Consider the following 14,189-nt stretch of genomic DNA (forward strand, 5'->3'; position numbering starts at 1 on the left):
TTCTAAACAAATGGCTACTGTAGTAAATACTTACCTGGGATCCCACCTGTGGCTGCATAACTGGTCTCATCACTGAGTTAGTACCACTGACTGGATTTTCCATTTTTATTTCAAGAGTTTGACGGGTCTGATTCATAAACTTGGAAAAAGACATTTTAGCACTATTAGCTTGAAAATAACAGTATCTGAACAAAGTAACGGCAACTCCTGCAAGAACACTTTCTTTACAGACCTCTTGAATCCATGAAGTGCAATGGCTAATTTTTGCCTTGTCTTTAAACAAACTTTGTTTAAACAGCTCAAACACACAAAAAGAAAAACTCTTCAAACAGTGCAGCATTATCTGGCTTTGGTGTTTTATCTTCCTGAAATTATCTCTCTTTAGGAATAAAGAGCAGATTATCTACTTGTTTTAAACAGTAAGTGTCACAGAAAAACAAGAGAGAACACAGTATTTCCTAGCATTGCCGTTTCATGTGTGGAGGGGAAGCGGTTGAAAAATGGAAGATTGGCAAGGAGAGAGAAAAGGAAGTTGTTTTTAGAATTTTTTTCTCTCAAGGACCAACCAGGCACCAGGGAGATGTTAGCAAATACTCTGGCTGAGAAAATTCACATACTTATGTTCGCTCTGGGATGTTGTCTGTCTACAGAGAAGAAACAGAATTTTCTCACAAAATGGAGCAGGATGTTGTTAAATACTTTTAAAAGCCTTTCCCAAAGACTTGTGCCTCTTTGTAAAGGTGGAGGAAGGGAGATAAGACGATCTGGGGATGTGAAAGTACAGCCTGGTGAAGGACTGTGTATGCTCCAGGCCCTTTTGATATGGAATGCAGGGCTCAGGCCTGGGTGCTTTTTGCCCCTTCTAAAATGAGCTTAGCAGTGTATGTGTCTCTGTTTTTTCGAATCAGGATGATGGAATAAACCTACTCTTTGTACTTCAGCTATGTGTTGTTGTTGCCTTGGTGTTACCTGCATGCATTCTGTTCACATACCATGTCACACAGCAGTAGTTCCGTTTTCCTAGTTTTATTTGTACACTGTATCTAACATCAAGCCTGCATTTTCATGTGGGGAATTCAATGCTGAAATCATGCACCAATTTTTTAAGCAGTGTTTTCAACCTAGTGTTAAGATCTATGTAGCTGTATCTATTCTCTCACCTTTCATCCAAAGAAATACCTAAAACGACACCAAATCACTAAATGGAAAGCAAACCCCTAGATAAGCCCAAACGATTAGCTAGAAAACACAGTGAGAAAGAAGTAACACCTGATTTACAGTAGAAATATAGCTCCAATTTAATGCTATCTGTGAGGTTCCGAAAAAATACTAAACACGGATAAAGAGATCATGCAGAGTTACATTGTACAAAAGCACTGTTTTAGCTAGCAGTCATTTTGTGTGCTGCAGGAACCAATCCAAACTGTACCTAGGGAGGTTGACAAAGGAGAAACACTTGTCCTAATGAATGTTCTTGTACTCCTACAGTCATCAGGCAATTCAATGAGAAGCACTGTCAAAATAAAAGATCCATCCTCTCAATCATCTGTTGTAATATCCATTGTTACGTATGTAAAGCAACACGATTCCGTGCACAAGTGATTCCGTTCTGAAACAGGAAGGAAGTGTAAATGTAGGAGCAAAAAATTACCTGCTGTCCCTGGAGCCTCTGCTGGAGCTGCATGCGTAGCTGCTTTGGTGTGTTGGTCCGAGGTCTCATCACGTTTGCTCGGGGATGGATACTTTGCAGAGGAAAATTGCTCGGTTGGCTCATCTGATTCATCACTGAATTAAAAGACGGCTGTTGTCCCTGGATGTTACTAAAACTTCCTGGCATTGCTGTCCCTTGCCCTTGATAGGGCTGACCATATAACAAAGGCTTCTGGTCAATCATAACTGAAGATTCCTGACCTTGAAATGAATCTTGTTTGGGTTCCAAAGCTTGTCCCTTCAACAGATACAGAAGTGTTTTCACTAGCAGTAGATACAGAATTTCTAAATTAGCAATAAAGCTAACTCAGCATAATACACCAGCCAGCAATTTCTTGGATAGAACATAGCATGGACAGCTACTGTTAGTTCTGTCTCCAAACTAATGAAACAGCAAAAGTGATTTATAATAATAATTCTTTTTTAAAATCAATTTTGCTGCACACTGCATACACAGGCAGATCAGTGTCACCATTCAAGCCCTTCTGCGTTTTTTGATGCTGTTTGTACAAATGATGGTGGTCATGTGGGTCTTAGCAACTTCCAAAGTACTCACAGAATTTCTTTTTTCTATTTGCTAGCCATGCAAATTCAACCTGGAACTGAAGGAGAGGGAAGCATCTACATCACTGACAGTCAAATAATTCACAACCTAAGCTCAGGTGACAGCAGGCTACTAAGGAAACCCAACAGAATTCTCAGCTTATGGAATTATAATGAATTACACCCCAAACTCCACCTATATATACTAAGGCCTTACACAATAAACTTCTGTAAGAACATGCCACTTAGTATTTCTTGCCACGCACAAGAAATTTAATCCATACTGAGCTCCTCTACTGAAAATCACTAGTCAATATCAATGCTTCCAAAGGGAAATGTATGAATATGAAAATGAGGATGTGATGAGACGAAGTAAATGAGGAGGCTCTCTTGACTTTCTGTTCAAGTAACAAAATAATATTGGTCTTCGGAAAATAAATGGCCAAAATATCTTTTTACTTACTTGGTTTACAAGATCAGGAATTCCTAATGCTCTGTCAATTTCTTCCAGACTTGTGACATCTGTATTACTCAATAGTGTGTGCAGCTGATCCAGAAGTGCTCTTTCATCATTCTGGCCTTCCATATTTGGTGCCGAACATAGGAAATCATCCAAAGAGCTTCTAACTAATTGTCTATAAATTAAAAAAAACAAACACTAAAATCATAGAATCAATAAGGTTGGAAAAGACCTGCAAGATCATGGAGACCAACCTTTGAGGGAATACTACCTTGTCAACCATATTTAGAGCACTAAGTGCAACATCCAGTTGTTTCCTGAACACACTAGGAATGGTGTCTCCACCAACTCCCTGGGCAACCCATTCCAATACCTGACCACTCTTTCAGTGAAGAAATTCATTACAACCATTACAAGGAAAACTACAGTTTTTATATAATATATTGACCAGGGTATGATTAAGTGTTATAGTCACCCAGATAACCAAAGTAAAACTTAACTTTAATTCAGAATTTATGCCCTAAAATGTCCAGTCATCTTCCATGCATCCTAAACACACATAAACTCTGTTTTCTCCTAGTTTTGCCACAGAGATATGATTTCAGAGTCTACCATGTCTTTTTTCTGTGCCTCCCAATTCAAGGATTGATAGATTTTGTTAACAATTACTTTTGTGGAGCTGGATTAAAAATATCCAGAGTCAGATCACCAGCAGAAATGGAAACATTTCTGAAACATTCCAGAAATGGAATTCTGCTTCCAATCTGTTATCCCCACTGCGTATGCTATGCAATTTTATTTCCAGGTCTTCAATTCTTCTGACAGACAGTGAACAGTTGTATTTAAAATTACCTTAAAACCTTCCCCAATTCTACCTGTTTTGTGAACCCCGTGACACTTGCTCCATGGACATCATATTGTCAGGCCACAATCCAGGTTGGTTAGAAGGTCCAGGCTGTCCATAGGGACTACCTCCCATGTCAATGTTTATCTCATTTGGCCCTGCAAGGTAAAACATTTGTATATTTTTTAAAAACTGAAGGTTTCATCTTGCTCTACTAGTGTTCAATTAGGATAATCACATAAATCGTCAAGCAGCTTTGTGAGCTTTCCATTATAATGTTTTACAGTGTATACACGCATGAACTCACAGTCAAGATAATTTCACATTTATAATAGACAACAAATTTAAATACAGCAGACAGTGATCTAGACCTGCTACCCTGTCAGAGCAGAATTGCTATTTCTAATCCTTTAGTCTCTAAAAAATAGGAGCATGAAAGACACAGCATCTTTCATGAAAAAAACCCCAACAAAAATTCTGGACAATGACATCTGAGTACCAGCAAATACACACTGTCACAGTGACATCAAAATCTGGCATTTTGAATTCCAATACAGAGTGGAAATTAAAAGAAACATAAAGTACATAACAATTTGCTCTTTGGGAGTACCTTTTTCCCTCTACCTATCCAGGGACATACAGCACGACATCGGAGAGTTTATGTCATCGCATTATTTCTCGGCATCTGTATGAATCAGCTAGCATCAATGATTTCTAGGAAGCTAAGCTAGGAAATTCTGACTTAGTCAGGACTGCACAAATTTATTCTGTATTTAATCTTATATCCATTTGTTGTATTGATATAGTAAGTCTCTTTAAGGGAACTGGTGACAGCCCTGGTAGCCTTCCATTATAAGAAAGGAATGCTGTCTATTTAAGCTGGTTTGTGGCATACTGGTATTGGCATAGTTGAGTGGAGAACTTCAGCTCTAGACTAAACCTTTGTTAGACATAGAAAATGGAAAAAACCCACAGGCTTTAAGACTGTTTATATTTTAGACATACAGCTTATTTTCTCTCATGCACATAAGAATACTTTGAAGAAAAATGGTATTTGCAATGTGGCTTTATATGAAATTTGGCTACTCCATGTAGAAAGAATTTTGAAACACTCGAGAGAAAAACTTTAAAAGACATTGATAACCAAGAAGTTAAAAAAAAAAAAAAAGCATCCATATCAAACAGGATGAATTAAATTAACCACAATGCTAGTATCTTTACACATGGAATCACAGATGCCATTTAGTTCTTGGAATTTAGCAGAGAAGTACTGCACTAAAGAAACACACAGAAATTATACCCCTATCTCGGGACCCAGAACAAATTATCTGTGTATGAGACACACAGCATCAGAAGAAAACAAGAATATCACCAAAAAGTCATAAAATGTCACAGTCAGGGAACAGTAACAGTCTCTACCTCAAAAAGCCTATAAACGAAAATCTAGCATTTTACCAATAGTGCAAAGATTCTTACGATGAATGCTTACCAAGAAACCAGGGAAATAGTGCTATGTGGGACAATAAGAAGTTAAGAACTTACTCATGTGAATCATTTGCTGTTGCACCATTGGCCTAGTACCAGGTATGCTGTTAGAGCGAACAGGCAGCCCACACACAGACCCAGCCTCTGGGGGCCTCGGAAGGCTTGTACTAAATTCAGGTCCTGGTCTCAACACTGCAGCAGAATTTGCAGATTCCATTCCGTTCACTTTGGAGTTTGGCAAACCCCAGTCTCCTGGCTGATGCTGATTCATCGCCACATTTCTGTGGGGAGCACTTGCTATAACAAAGAGCAGAAAACACAAATATTTATTATCTGGAGTACACGATGTATTTTGGTTTTCAAATTATTTTGCTATTTCATAAAAGTGCACCTGCTAATATCAGAGCAATTGACTGACGTGCTACAAAAGCATCTAGAGCTCACCATGACAAGCTCTGAATCATACAAAAACTGTATAAGTCTAAAGATACATGAAATTCATAATGACTGGCTGCCACTGAACTGTTCTTGCTTCTATATATCAAAAGCAAATGTTAAACTAAACACTCAAAATAGTAAAAAATAATATGACTACTTATAGTAAAGTACTAGCAATGACACAGGTAGTAAACTGTTATGTTCTTGTAATTTTAGCTAAGACAATAATTCAGAAGTTTTAATGATGGTAAAATTAAAATTCTTTCATGTTAAAGTTTCTTCTAACTGAAATTTGTATTTTAGTGTTGCAACTTTTTTTACATTAAAGCTATTTCCTTTACAATGAGAGCTGTTTGGATACAACCAACAAACCCAGATTTGCTCCAAAGTTTTCTTGGTTTTCAATCATTCTTGGACTTCCACCCATCAAGTTTTGCTTTTGTAACACAGAGAATGCATTGACATTCCTCACTGAAGCACCTGAACCCACAGGGCTTTCTAAAGACAAGGCTCTGCTAAAAGGTGGGCGAGTAGTCTGCACAGACTGGGGACTCTTCACACCTGTTAAAGAATTAAAAGATGCATGCAACTGTACATTTAAATAAAATACGGTACTAATGACTTCAATTAGTCTCATCTCTTTAAATGAACTCATACACTTGATCTTAAGCAAGGCAGGAACAGTTATGCTGCCTATGTTTTCACAACAAAAATTCCCATTTTGAACACATAGTTACGACCTTTTGCAGAAAAAGTAAAAGACAGTTCCCTGTGGCCCTACACAATAAAAAGAGCTTCTTTACAATTTAATTTAATTTAATTTAATTTCAATTTAATTTTCTGTAATGACATGGTGTGTTCCTGAGCACAGTGTACTCTATTGACAACCTACAAATCACTGTGCTTCACAGCCAATAGTGTCAGCGGCCTTATGTGTGCTTGTACCTGGTTTTATATTTTTCATTATCCATGTTTCACCTCCTTTGGTTATCTCAGCAATCCATTGTCCTATATAATCAGGAGATGACCAGTGTCATGAAAGAAAGCAACAACTGCAATGTCGCTGGTTTATCAGCTATGTTATCCTCCCCTCCTACTACGGAAGGGCATTCCTTTGGATGTCAAGGAGGAGTAGTAGAATTTACTGGCCACAAGATATTTTCACACAGAGTAAGAAAGAAATTAAAAACTTGTCACCAATCCCATATTACATCCCTAGTCATCAGTGAGGGATGAAAATTCTCAATTTTATTTACATCTCACAAAACATCTTTCCTGATGACTTGTCTTTGAGAAATCTACATCAGACAAAGCCAGAATAAATCATAAAACAAGGAACTGAATGTTATTGTGTATACAGTAGCTGTCAAGACAGCTAATAGTGTACATAATAGCCTATGAAAGTATAATTAGCTATTTTGCATTACATTTGTCCTTGAAGATATAGGAGATGAAGAAGGTATTCTCTAAGGATATGAGAATGCATTATGTTTGCATCAAGTAAGAAGAAAACCCTAATTTTAAAACCCAGGGGGTAGATTTAATTCCTTACCCAACAGGGCATTTCCTTGAAATAATGCTTGCTTTGTTCCAGGGTTATTTCCATTTGCAGACATAGCATTATTGTAAAACTCTGAACTAGTAAGATCGCCTAGAATTGCATCCAAATTATCCAAGTCTCCATTCATCTGAAAATGATGCAGTAAAATACCAAGGTTATTTACTCTCATATGGCTGTACTTCAATTTTTACTTAGATCCTTGCTAATCTTAAAATATATGACTGGGAGACAAATGTTTTAATTCACTGGCACTATCTGGAGCTATCTCTCCACTTCCAAAGAAATTCAGATACCATTTAGATACCTTTTTTTATGGTATTCTGCATTTCAATACAGAGTTGAAATAAATAATTCTTCGGGCAATTTTGAGAATTAGCAGAAAACACACATAACTAAAATGAAAATATTTCAAACATCACAAGTTACAAAGATAAAAACAATAATGATAGTGAACAACATCGAGAATGTGTACCATTCAGTGATAAATAATTTATCTATCATACTTATCAAAAAGCCAATAGTGAACACCACAAGACATGAAAATTATGCACAGGTTTTTCCAGTCAGTTGGAGTCCTAACTTTCTTTACAAATTTGTCTTTAAATCAGATACAGCTTCAATAGAAAATAATTCATATGTAGTGGATCGACATCTTCATGAAAGAAACTTCTCTGAATACCTTAATTACATCTCAGGAGCAAGTACTGAAACTACATGTTGTGTACTACTACAGAGTTGATAGTGACTTTTCCATTAGTGATCTTCAAACAATGTTATAAGGTGTTTTATTTATAGTCAGGCATTAGCTAAAACAAACAAACTAACTAACAAAAAAGTGGTGCTTTTATTTTTTTTTTTTTTTTTTTTTAATTTACCCAGTTATTACTGATTTGGGAAATTCAAGGTCTAAGAAATCTATATAGATTCAGTAAATTCTGCCATACTGACCAGTACTGTTTACTATGAAGCTCCAAATCTTAGGACTTAAACACAAAAACATTATATACAGATTATAATTTTAAGAACATCTGTTCCTAACAAGTGTACTGCTGGTTTCAGAATAGTTGCTCCATGGTACTAGTTTTCTGTATCATGACATTTCGCAGAATTCCAGCTCTAGAATTTATTTATTTGTATTTATTTATACAAATTATATATACATTTATATATTTTAATATGTATTTATTTGAATGCTGGAGATATATATATATATATATATATATATATATATATATACTTGGAAGAACATATTCCCTCATTTTAAGAAAGAAAAAGAGTGCTAAAACCAATGAATGAACTAAACCAAATCATGGCTATTTCAAGTATTACACATTTTTGTGTATTGTTTATATATTCAAAATGAACTCATGTTTTACCTTTTGCTCTTGCATTGCCAACTAAGTACAGAGGCAGTTACAGGCCCATTTCTTACTAAGTCATAAAACCCAACATGTGCTAAGATCTAATATTAAGGAATAATATGCAAATATTACCTTAATCATACCATATCCAGGACTTCAGGACATCAGATTTGGTTATATAGATAGACAGACAGACAGATAGATAGATAGATAGATACCTATATCTATATCTATATCTATATCCTGTAGTTGTTTTCGTTTGTGCTTTTTCATTCACAATTAAACCTGAGTTTATTGTTTCAAATCATTTGCACAGAACCTTTTTAGAAATGTTTACACATGCACATGCACACTGTAGAGTGTTCTATATTTAGTCATTCACTTAATAATAAAATACTGGTTAGCCCACTGACATCATTTTACATCATACTGTACCTCCTCTGCTGGCTCCATTTTTATTTTCATCTCTTTTTCTTGACTTGAAGTAGGAATTGTAGAACTTGTGCATTGCCCCATCTTACTATCCACACCTTCTACTTTAGGCTTCAACTCTTTGGAAAGCGGTTCCTTAATATCATCTTTATCTAGTAGATATCTTAGTAAAGCATTGTTTTCTTTCTTCTTTGGGCTTAGTTGTTCCTGTTTGACAGTGCCTTCTCCACAGGAGGTTGTGTTACTAGCATCATGATATGTGTCTTTACCAGTAGCTTCAGCTGTGATCTTGGCAACCTCTGCTGGAGAATTACCATTCTGCAACAATTTATGTAAAATCCTGTGCTTCTCTTGCAGGAGGGACCCATGCATGTTTGAGGAGGAAGATACCCCTGCAGATGTTGATGAGGAAACTCCTGAAGGACTGGTAACACTGGTAGAAGATTCTTTACAATTTGAGTCTAAAGGTGAGTTTGATGCTGTAGAATGTCCTCTTTCATCTGAGGAGCACGTAAGAAGCTGAAGGAGTTTTTTATGTCCTTTGCTCTCAGATGGTCCTCTCTGACTTTCAGATGTCTCCAGATTTCCCTCTTTACTATCTTTTTCACTAAAGAGATCTCTGCTGTTTGACTGGCAGATGGAACTTTCCACTTGGTTTTGTTCACAATACAAACCAGAAGGGCTTTTGGAGTCCTGGGTACTTGTTTTAATTTGCTGAGTTACGCTAATGTTTGGAGAATTATCCAATTTTGGACCCGGTGAAGAAAGTGTTGATAAAAGGGAATTTCCAACACCCTCACTAATGGCTTGCAGAGCACTAAGAGAACTGCTAGAAAAAGTGCTGTTGCTAGTGTTGCTGGCAGATCCCATTGGCGAGTGCATACCTGTATCATGTGACAGAGAACAAACTTATTAGATTACAGTACTGCCTGTATGTACTCTTCCTTTGGATTATGTATGATTGCCACATTGAGTTATTACATGAAGTCAGGTATACTACATTCAAGTAACACATATAGGGTCATATAGAACAGTTAAAATGGATGAAAGATGGAATTCAGATAAAAGTGAGAAAAAATAGCTTGGAAAAAAAAAAGAGTTTGTAGCAAAAATAAAATACCTGTAACTGGAGAATACTGGTGTGAACTCATTTTTGGACTCCCTCGATTCCTGGGAGATACCATTAGATTCTGTTGGCTGGAAGTTAAGCCAGGACTGCCATGTGGTGGGCTACTTATATTTAACCCAAAATTGTTACTCTGACAAGCAGAGGACTGCATGCCAGTTCCAGAGTTCACTGGCCCCACATTCCCAGGGCTTCCATATCGAGCGCTGGTGAGCTGACCCACTGCATTGGGATCTCCCATCCCATAGTTTCTGTTCTGCATTGGCATGGCTTGACCAGGTGACATGTTCATAAGACCATGAACAGAATTTGTGTTTCCAGTCACAGGTGTTCTGATGTTTTGCCCAACAGAATTAGGATTTGGCCGATATCCATTTTGTTCTCTGTAAATTCAACGTCAGCCCCAGAAACCCAAAGAAAACAAATTAAAACTTTATTTGGAATCATGTGGTACAAAGACATTATTAATTAATTGCCCAAATATTTTTTCCAAAAAAGAGCAGTGAGAATTCAAGCTTCCACAAAAGCAAAACTAAGCCATGACATTCATTTATTCACTAAAAAAAAATGTTTGATCCTTTGAAGGCTTTGAGTTATGAGCACATACAGTATCATTGCCTCAAAAAGCTTTTATCAATGATCAGATAATTAATCAGATTTATCCATCTACAGATCCTTCTTCTTTCATTACCTTCCTGAGTCAATGCTTGACACCATTCTACTGTGCACGTTAACAGTGTGTGACCCTGAACAAGCTAAGTTACTAAGTTTTCAGCATCTGGAGGCACTCTAATGCCAGAAGGAGACAGATTCCCTCCAAAGTGACATTTCAATTATTTTTGCAAAGAACAAGAACAGATCATAGGAAATACTACCTAAGGTACATTTCAGTTATGGATTATGCATCTGAGAAGGTTTTGTTGTCTTTTTAATTGGTCTGCAAAAGCACATGACTGAGCACCTCTATTTTCAGTGTTTCATCAATGCTACCACAAAAGACTAATATAAACATATCAGGCTTTGCGCAGGTATTGAGAAAAAAAATCTCTTCTGACTGTGACTGTCTTTCTGCCACATAGTTAAAATGGGACTCTGTGAGGTTTACACATTTATTTGTATGCTATGCAGCTCTGTTTTCCAAATTATTCCCCATCTGAGTTTTAATCAGGTAAAATATTTTAGTATGCTATTTTTCTCAGGTTGTCTTCAAGGTCAGATATACATGTTTAAACTGTGACACTTAAACTATAAACAGATACAACTAAGTTCACCTTTGAAGGAAGTGAGTAGAGACAAATCCATGGCGGTCATTAGTTATGGGATTTCGAAACAGTTTACTCTTTGTTTGTGCTGTCACTATTGTACCATCCGCTAAAGAAAATCTATACAATGGGGTTTCAGCATGACCTTGCGTATAAGCTGTAAAGGGAATACACAAATATAGTTAATATTTAAAATCCCAAGAATTATTAGTATGAATTATAAGATATTTCTGACACAATATCCTTCATTTACTGAAGATTCCTCCCCTCCAAAACACAAAAAACTTTAAAATAAACAAATTAATAAATAAATGAATGAATAAATGAATGGATAAATACATAAATAAATAAGACCTACCCAAAACATATACAGAGAAAAAGGAAGTATTCCACTATTTCTCCTCTATCAATAGAGGGAAGATAATAGCAGACAAGACTATTTTGATGCTGCAGTATTTTGTGCTCACCAGACACAACTGGCAAAGTTCTGCATTTGTTAACAGACTTCCAAGGCTAGATTTTGGAGTCCATGGCTCCTGCTTGGGGAAGAATTTTTAAGTATGCTTCAATCAAAAAATTGTGGAAACTATTGGCTTTAAATTGAGCTTCAAGTCTCTTGTTAATTTAGGATTCATTTGTTCAGTTATGTTGAAGAACTTCCAACGGAATGGAAAATCCATTTTCTGACAGTATGAGTTTCTCTTTATTTAACATCCCCTGTGCTTGAATTACTTTGTAAATTGTTCAAAAAGATTACAGTTTGGAATAATTAGAAAACGTTATCTTTCTTACTGAAGACTGTGGCTGTACTTCACTTATCTATACAGGTTAACAAATTAGCATTACAAAACGTGTAGCACTGGAACGCTGAAAATATTTTGAGCCCTGTGTCTTGAGAATAAGAAAAAGGCATCAACACAACTGTTATCACTTTCAGAGAGTGGTTCTTTAACAAAGAAAAGAGTGAAATAAAATAACATCAAACTAACATTAACCAAAAATAACAATATAATGATAATTAAAGAAGACATATCATCATAGAAATATAACTGTCTCTGTCATTGCTGTATCCATCTGTGGAAAACCACCTTCCTTGAGGACCCCAGATCATGTATCTGGCATTTTTCATGTTAATTTCCAAAACAAACACGTTGAAAAAACCGAACAACTTCCAGCAGAATTCCTCATCCTCAGGAGGTCATTAATTAACAAAAAACCATGGGGAAAAAAAGGAACATAGGCTTATATAATTCATAATTCAGCTTTTTTTTTTTTTTTTTTTCCCCAGAAAAAAATGCAGCCCCTAGGAGAAGCAATGTGACCCAAACATTGTAAACTGATTTTTACCTTCATGATAGTGGCGTTTATTTGACCATGACTGGTCACTGTGGCATAAGAATCTCTGAATACAGCGACGAATTATATCTTCGAAGCCAGGTCTCATGGAAGATCGTAATGAGTTTGTATCAATGTTGACAAGTTTGCCTTAACAGGAAAGAAAATATACAAGTTAAACTCTTTATGACTATGACAATTCTTTTTTCTCCAATATAACCCTTTTAATCACCAAATTCTGAGCACACAGAAGTTATATTTACGAATTATTTGCCATATGAGAATATGATGCTGCTTCTTAAAGCATCACTATTGAAAGGGATTTATGTAACTGAGTAAGAGGAAGTTAATCCCCCATAGGTCAATGTCAGAGCTTTAGAAAACAGTAACTTATGACTCTGGTTACAGGAACCTAAGGGATGCACACAGAGTAAAATTTTAAAAAATAGCGACCAACTACCTCAAACGAACATCATAAACACAAAGTCCCTTTTAGATTATACAACTCTTTCAATTTAAACAGCATAAGCCACTTTAAACTCATTAGCTCATGTATTGTATAAAAATATAAACATTCTAAAGGACTTCCAGCTATGACCTAAAATACTTCTTCTACGTAAAGGAAAGCAGAACGACAACCACTTGAAATGCTAGCTAAAACACAAGTAATGCTTTTTACCAACCTACCAAACAGTAACATAGAGAAGAAAATGCCTACCACAGGTTTTATTACACCTCACTACCAACAATGGTATATTGTAAAAAGCAGTTGGGAATTCTCAGTATGAATTCTGTTAGTCACTCCACATACACCATACACACTCCATTTATTTAAAACAAGAGCACATGGACAAAGAAGACTCCTTCATACCTTCCTCCCGGGTATCCTTCCTACCTGAAAGATCATGTCTTGTAATAAAGCTCTCAGGATTTGCTGGAAATACCCTTTCTGCAGTTGTGATACGACGTGCCACACAAATCATGCAGGACTGCAAATCTGTATTTAAACAAGAATGTTTCTTCTTTCATCATCTCATGTTTTACTGTGTTGAAGAATCTAATAAAATAGCTGAATCATCTTTTGTTGTTACAATGGAAGTACAGAGAGTAAGGATTAAAGCTGCTGCGTTCTTGAAAATGGTTTGCTTAACACCAAAGAGCTTTTCACAGAAATTTCTATGCATGACAATTCCACAAAAATTCCTACCTTCCCCCTCTTCCATCATAGCTCTTGGCTGTGATAACGCGAAGCACTGCATAGTTTCATATCTTTGACGTATATCCTGGTAGCCACCTACATCTTCAAAGAGGTCATGAGAGCTTTTCACCATCATCCGGCAATTGAATGTATGGCTCTTCTGTCTAGGTGTTTCATTACTCCAAGAAATTCCATTAACTTAAAAGAACACAGTAAGAATTCGTATAGATTTTCAGATACAATCAACTTGTAACTGCTTCTTCTTAATTTAGATACCCTCTTCCTGAGTTACAGATAATAAAGACTATTTTAATATACCTTCGCAATATACCATCAATATAGCTTGGAATAAAAACAGGAATATTGACAACCAAGTAAAAAACACTCTCTCTTTTGCATGACACTTTCAGTCACTTGAAAGAGTGCTGGGAAGT

At 36.2% G+C, this 14,189-nt stretch overlaps 1 protein-coding gene across 12 annotated transcripts in view; it reads right to left on the minus strand.

Moving 5' to 3' along the window:
- Positions 1–14,189, minus strand: part of NCOA3 (nuclear receptor coactivator 3) — a 54,486-nt gene that overhangs the window by 4,486 nt on the left and 35,811 nt on the right. For 9 of the 12 annotated variants that reach the window (XM_038158589.1, XM_038158596.1, XM_038158591.1 and 6 more), the window contains 13 exons: positions 13,765–13,953; positions 13,453–13,554; positions 12,570–12,707; positions 11,232–11,379; positions 9,955–10,343; positions 8,838–9,718; positions 7,033–7,168; positions 5,853–6,041; positions 5,100–5,339; positions 3,589–3,715; positions 2,717–2,888; positions 1,652–1,948; positions 35–139 (listed from right to left, as the gene is read on the minus strand). In XM_038158589.1, the coding sequence (XP_038014517.1) occupies positions 35–139; positions 1,652–1,948; positions 2,717–2,888; positions 3,589–3,715; positions 5,100–5,339; positions 5,853–6,041; positions 7,033–7,168; positions 8,838–9,718; positions 9,955–10,343; positions 11,232–11,379; positions 12,570–12,707; positions 13,453–13,554; positions 13,765–13,953 (3,113 nt within the window). The remainder of the gene's footprint in view (positions 1–34; positions 140–1,651; positions 1,949–2,716; positions 2,889–3,588; positions 3,716–5,099; positions 5,340–5,852; positions 6,042–7,032; positions 7,169–8,837; positions 9,719–9,954; positions 10,344–11,231; positions 11,380–12,569; positions 12,708–13,452; positions 13,555–13,764; positions 13,954–14,189) is intronic. The other 3 variants (XM_038158597.1, XM_038158600.1, XM_038158601.1) reach the window with 3 other exon arrangements.

This window comes from Motacilla alba, chromosome 20, assembly GCF_015832195.1.
Source record: "Motacilla alba alba isolate MOTALB_02 chromosome 20, Motacilla_alba_V1.0_pri, whole genome shotgun sequence".
NCBI lineage: Eukaryota > Metazoa > Chordata > Aves > Passeriformes > Motacillidae > Motacilla > Motacilla alba.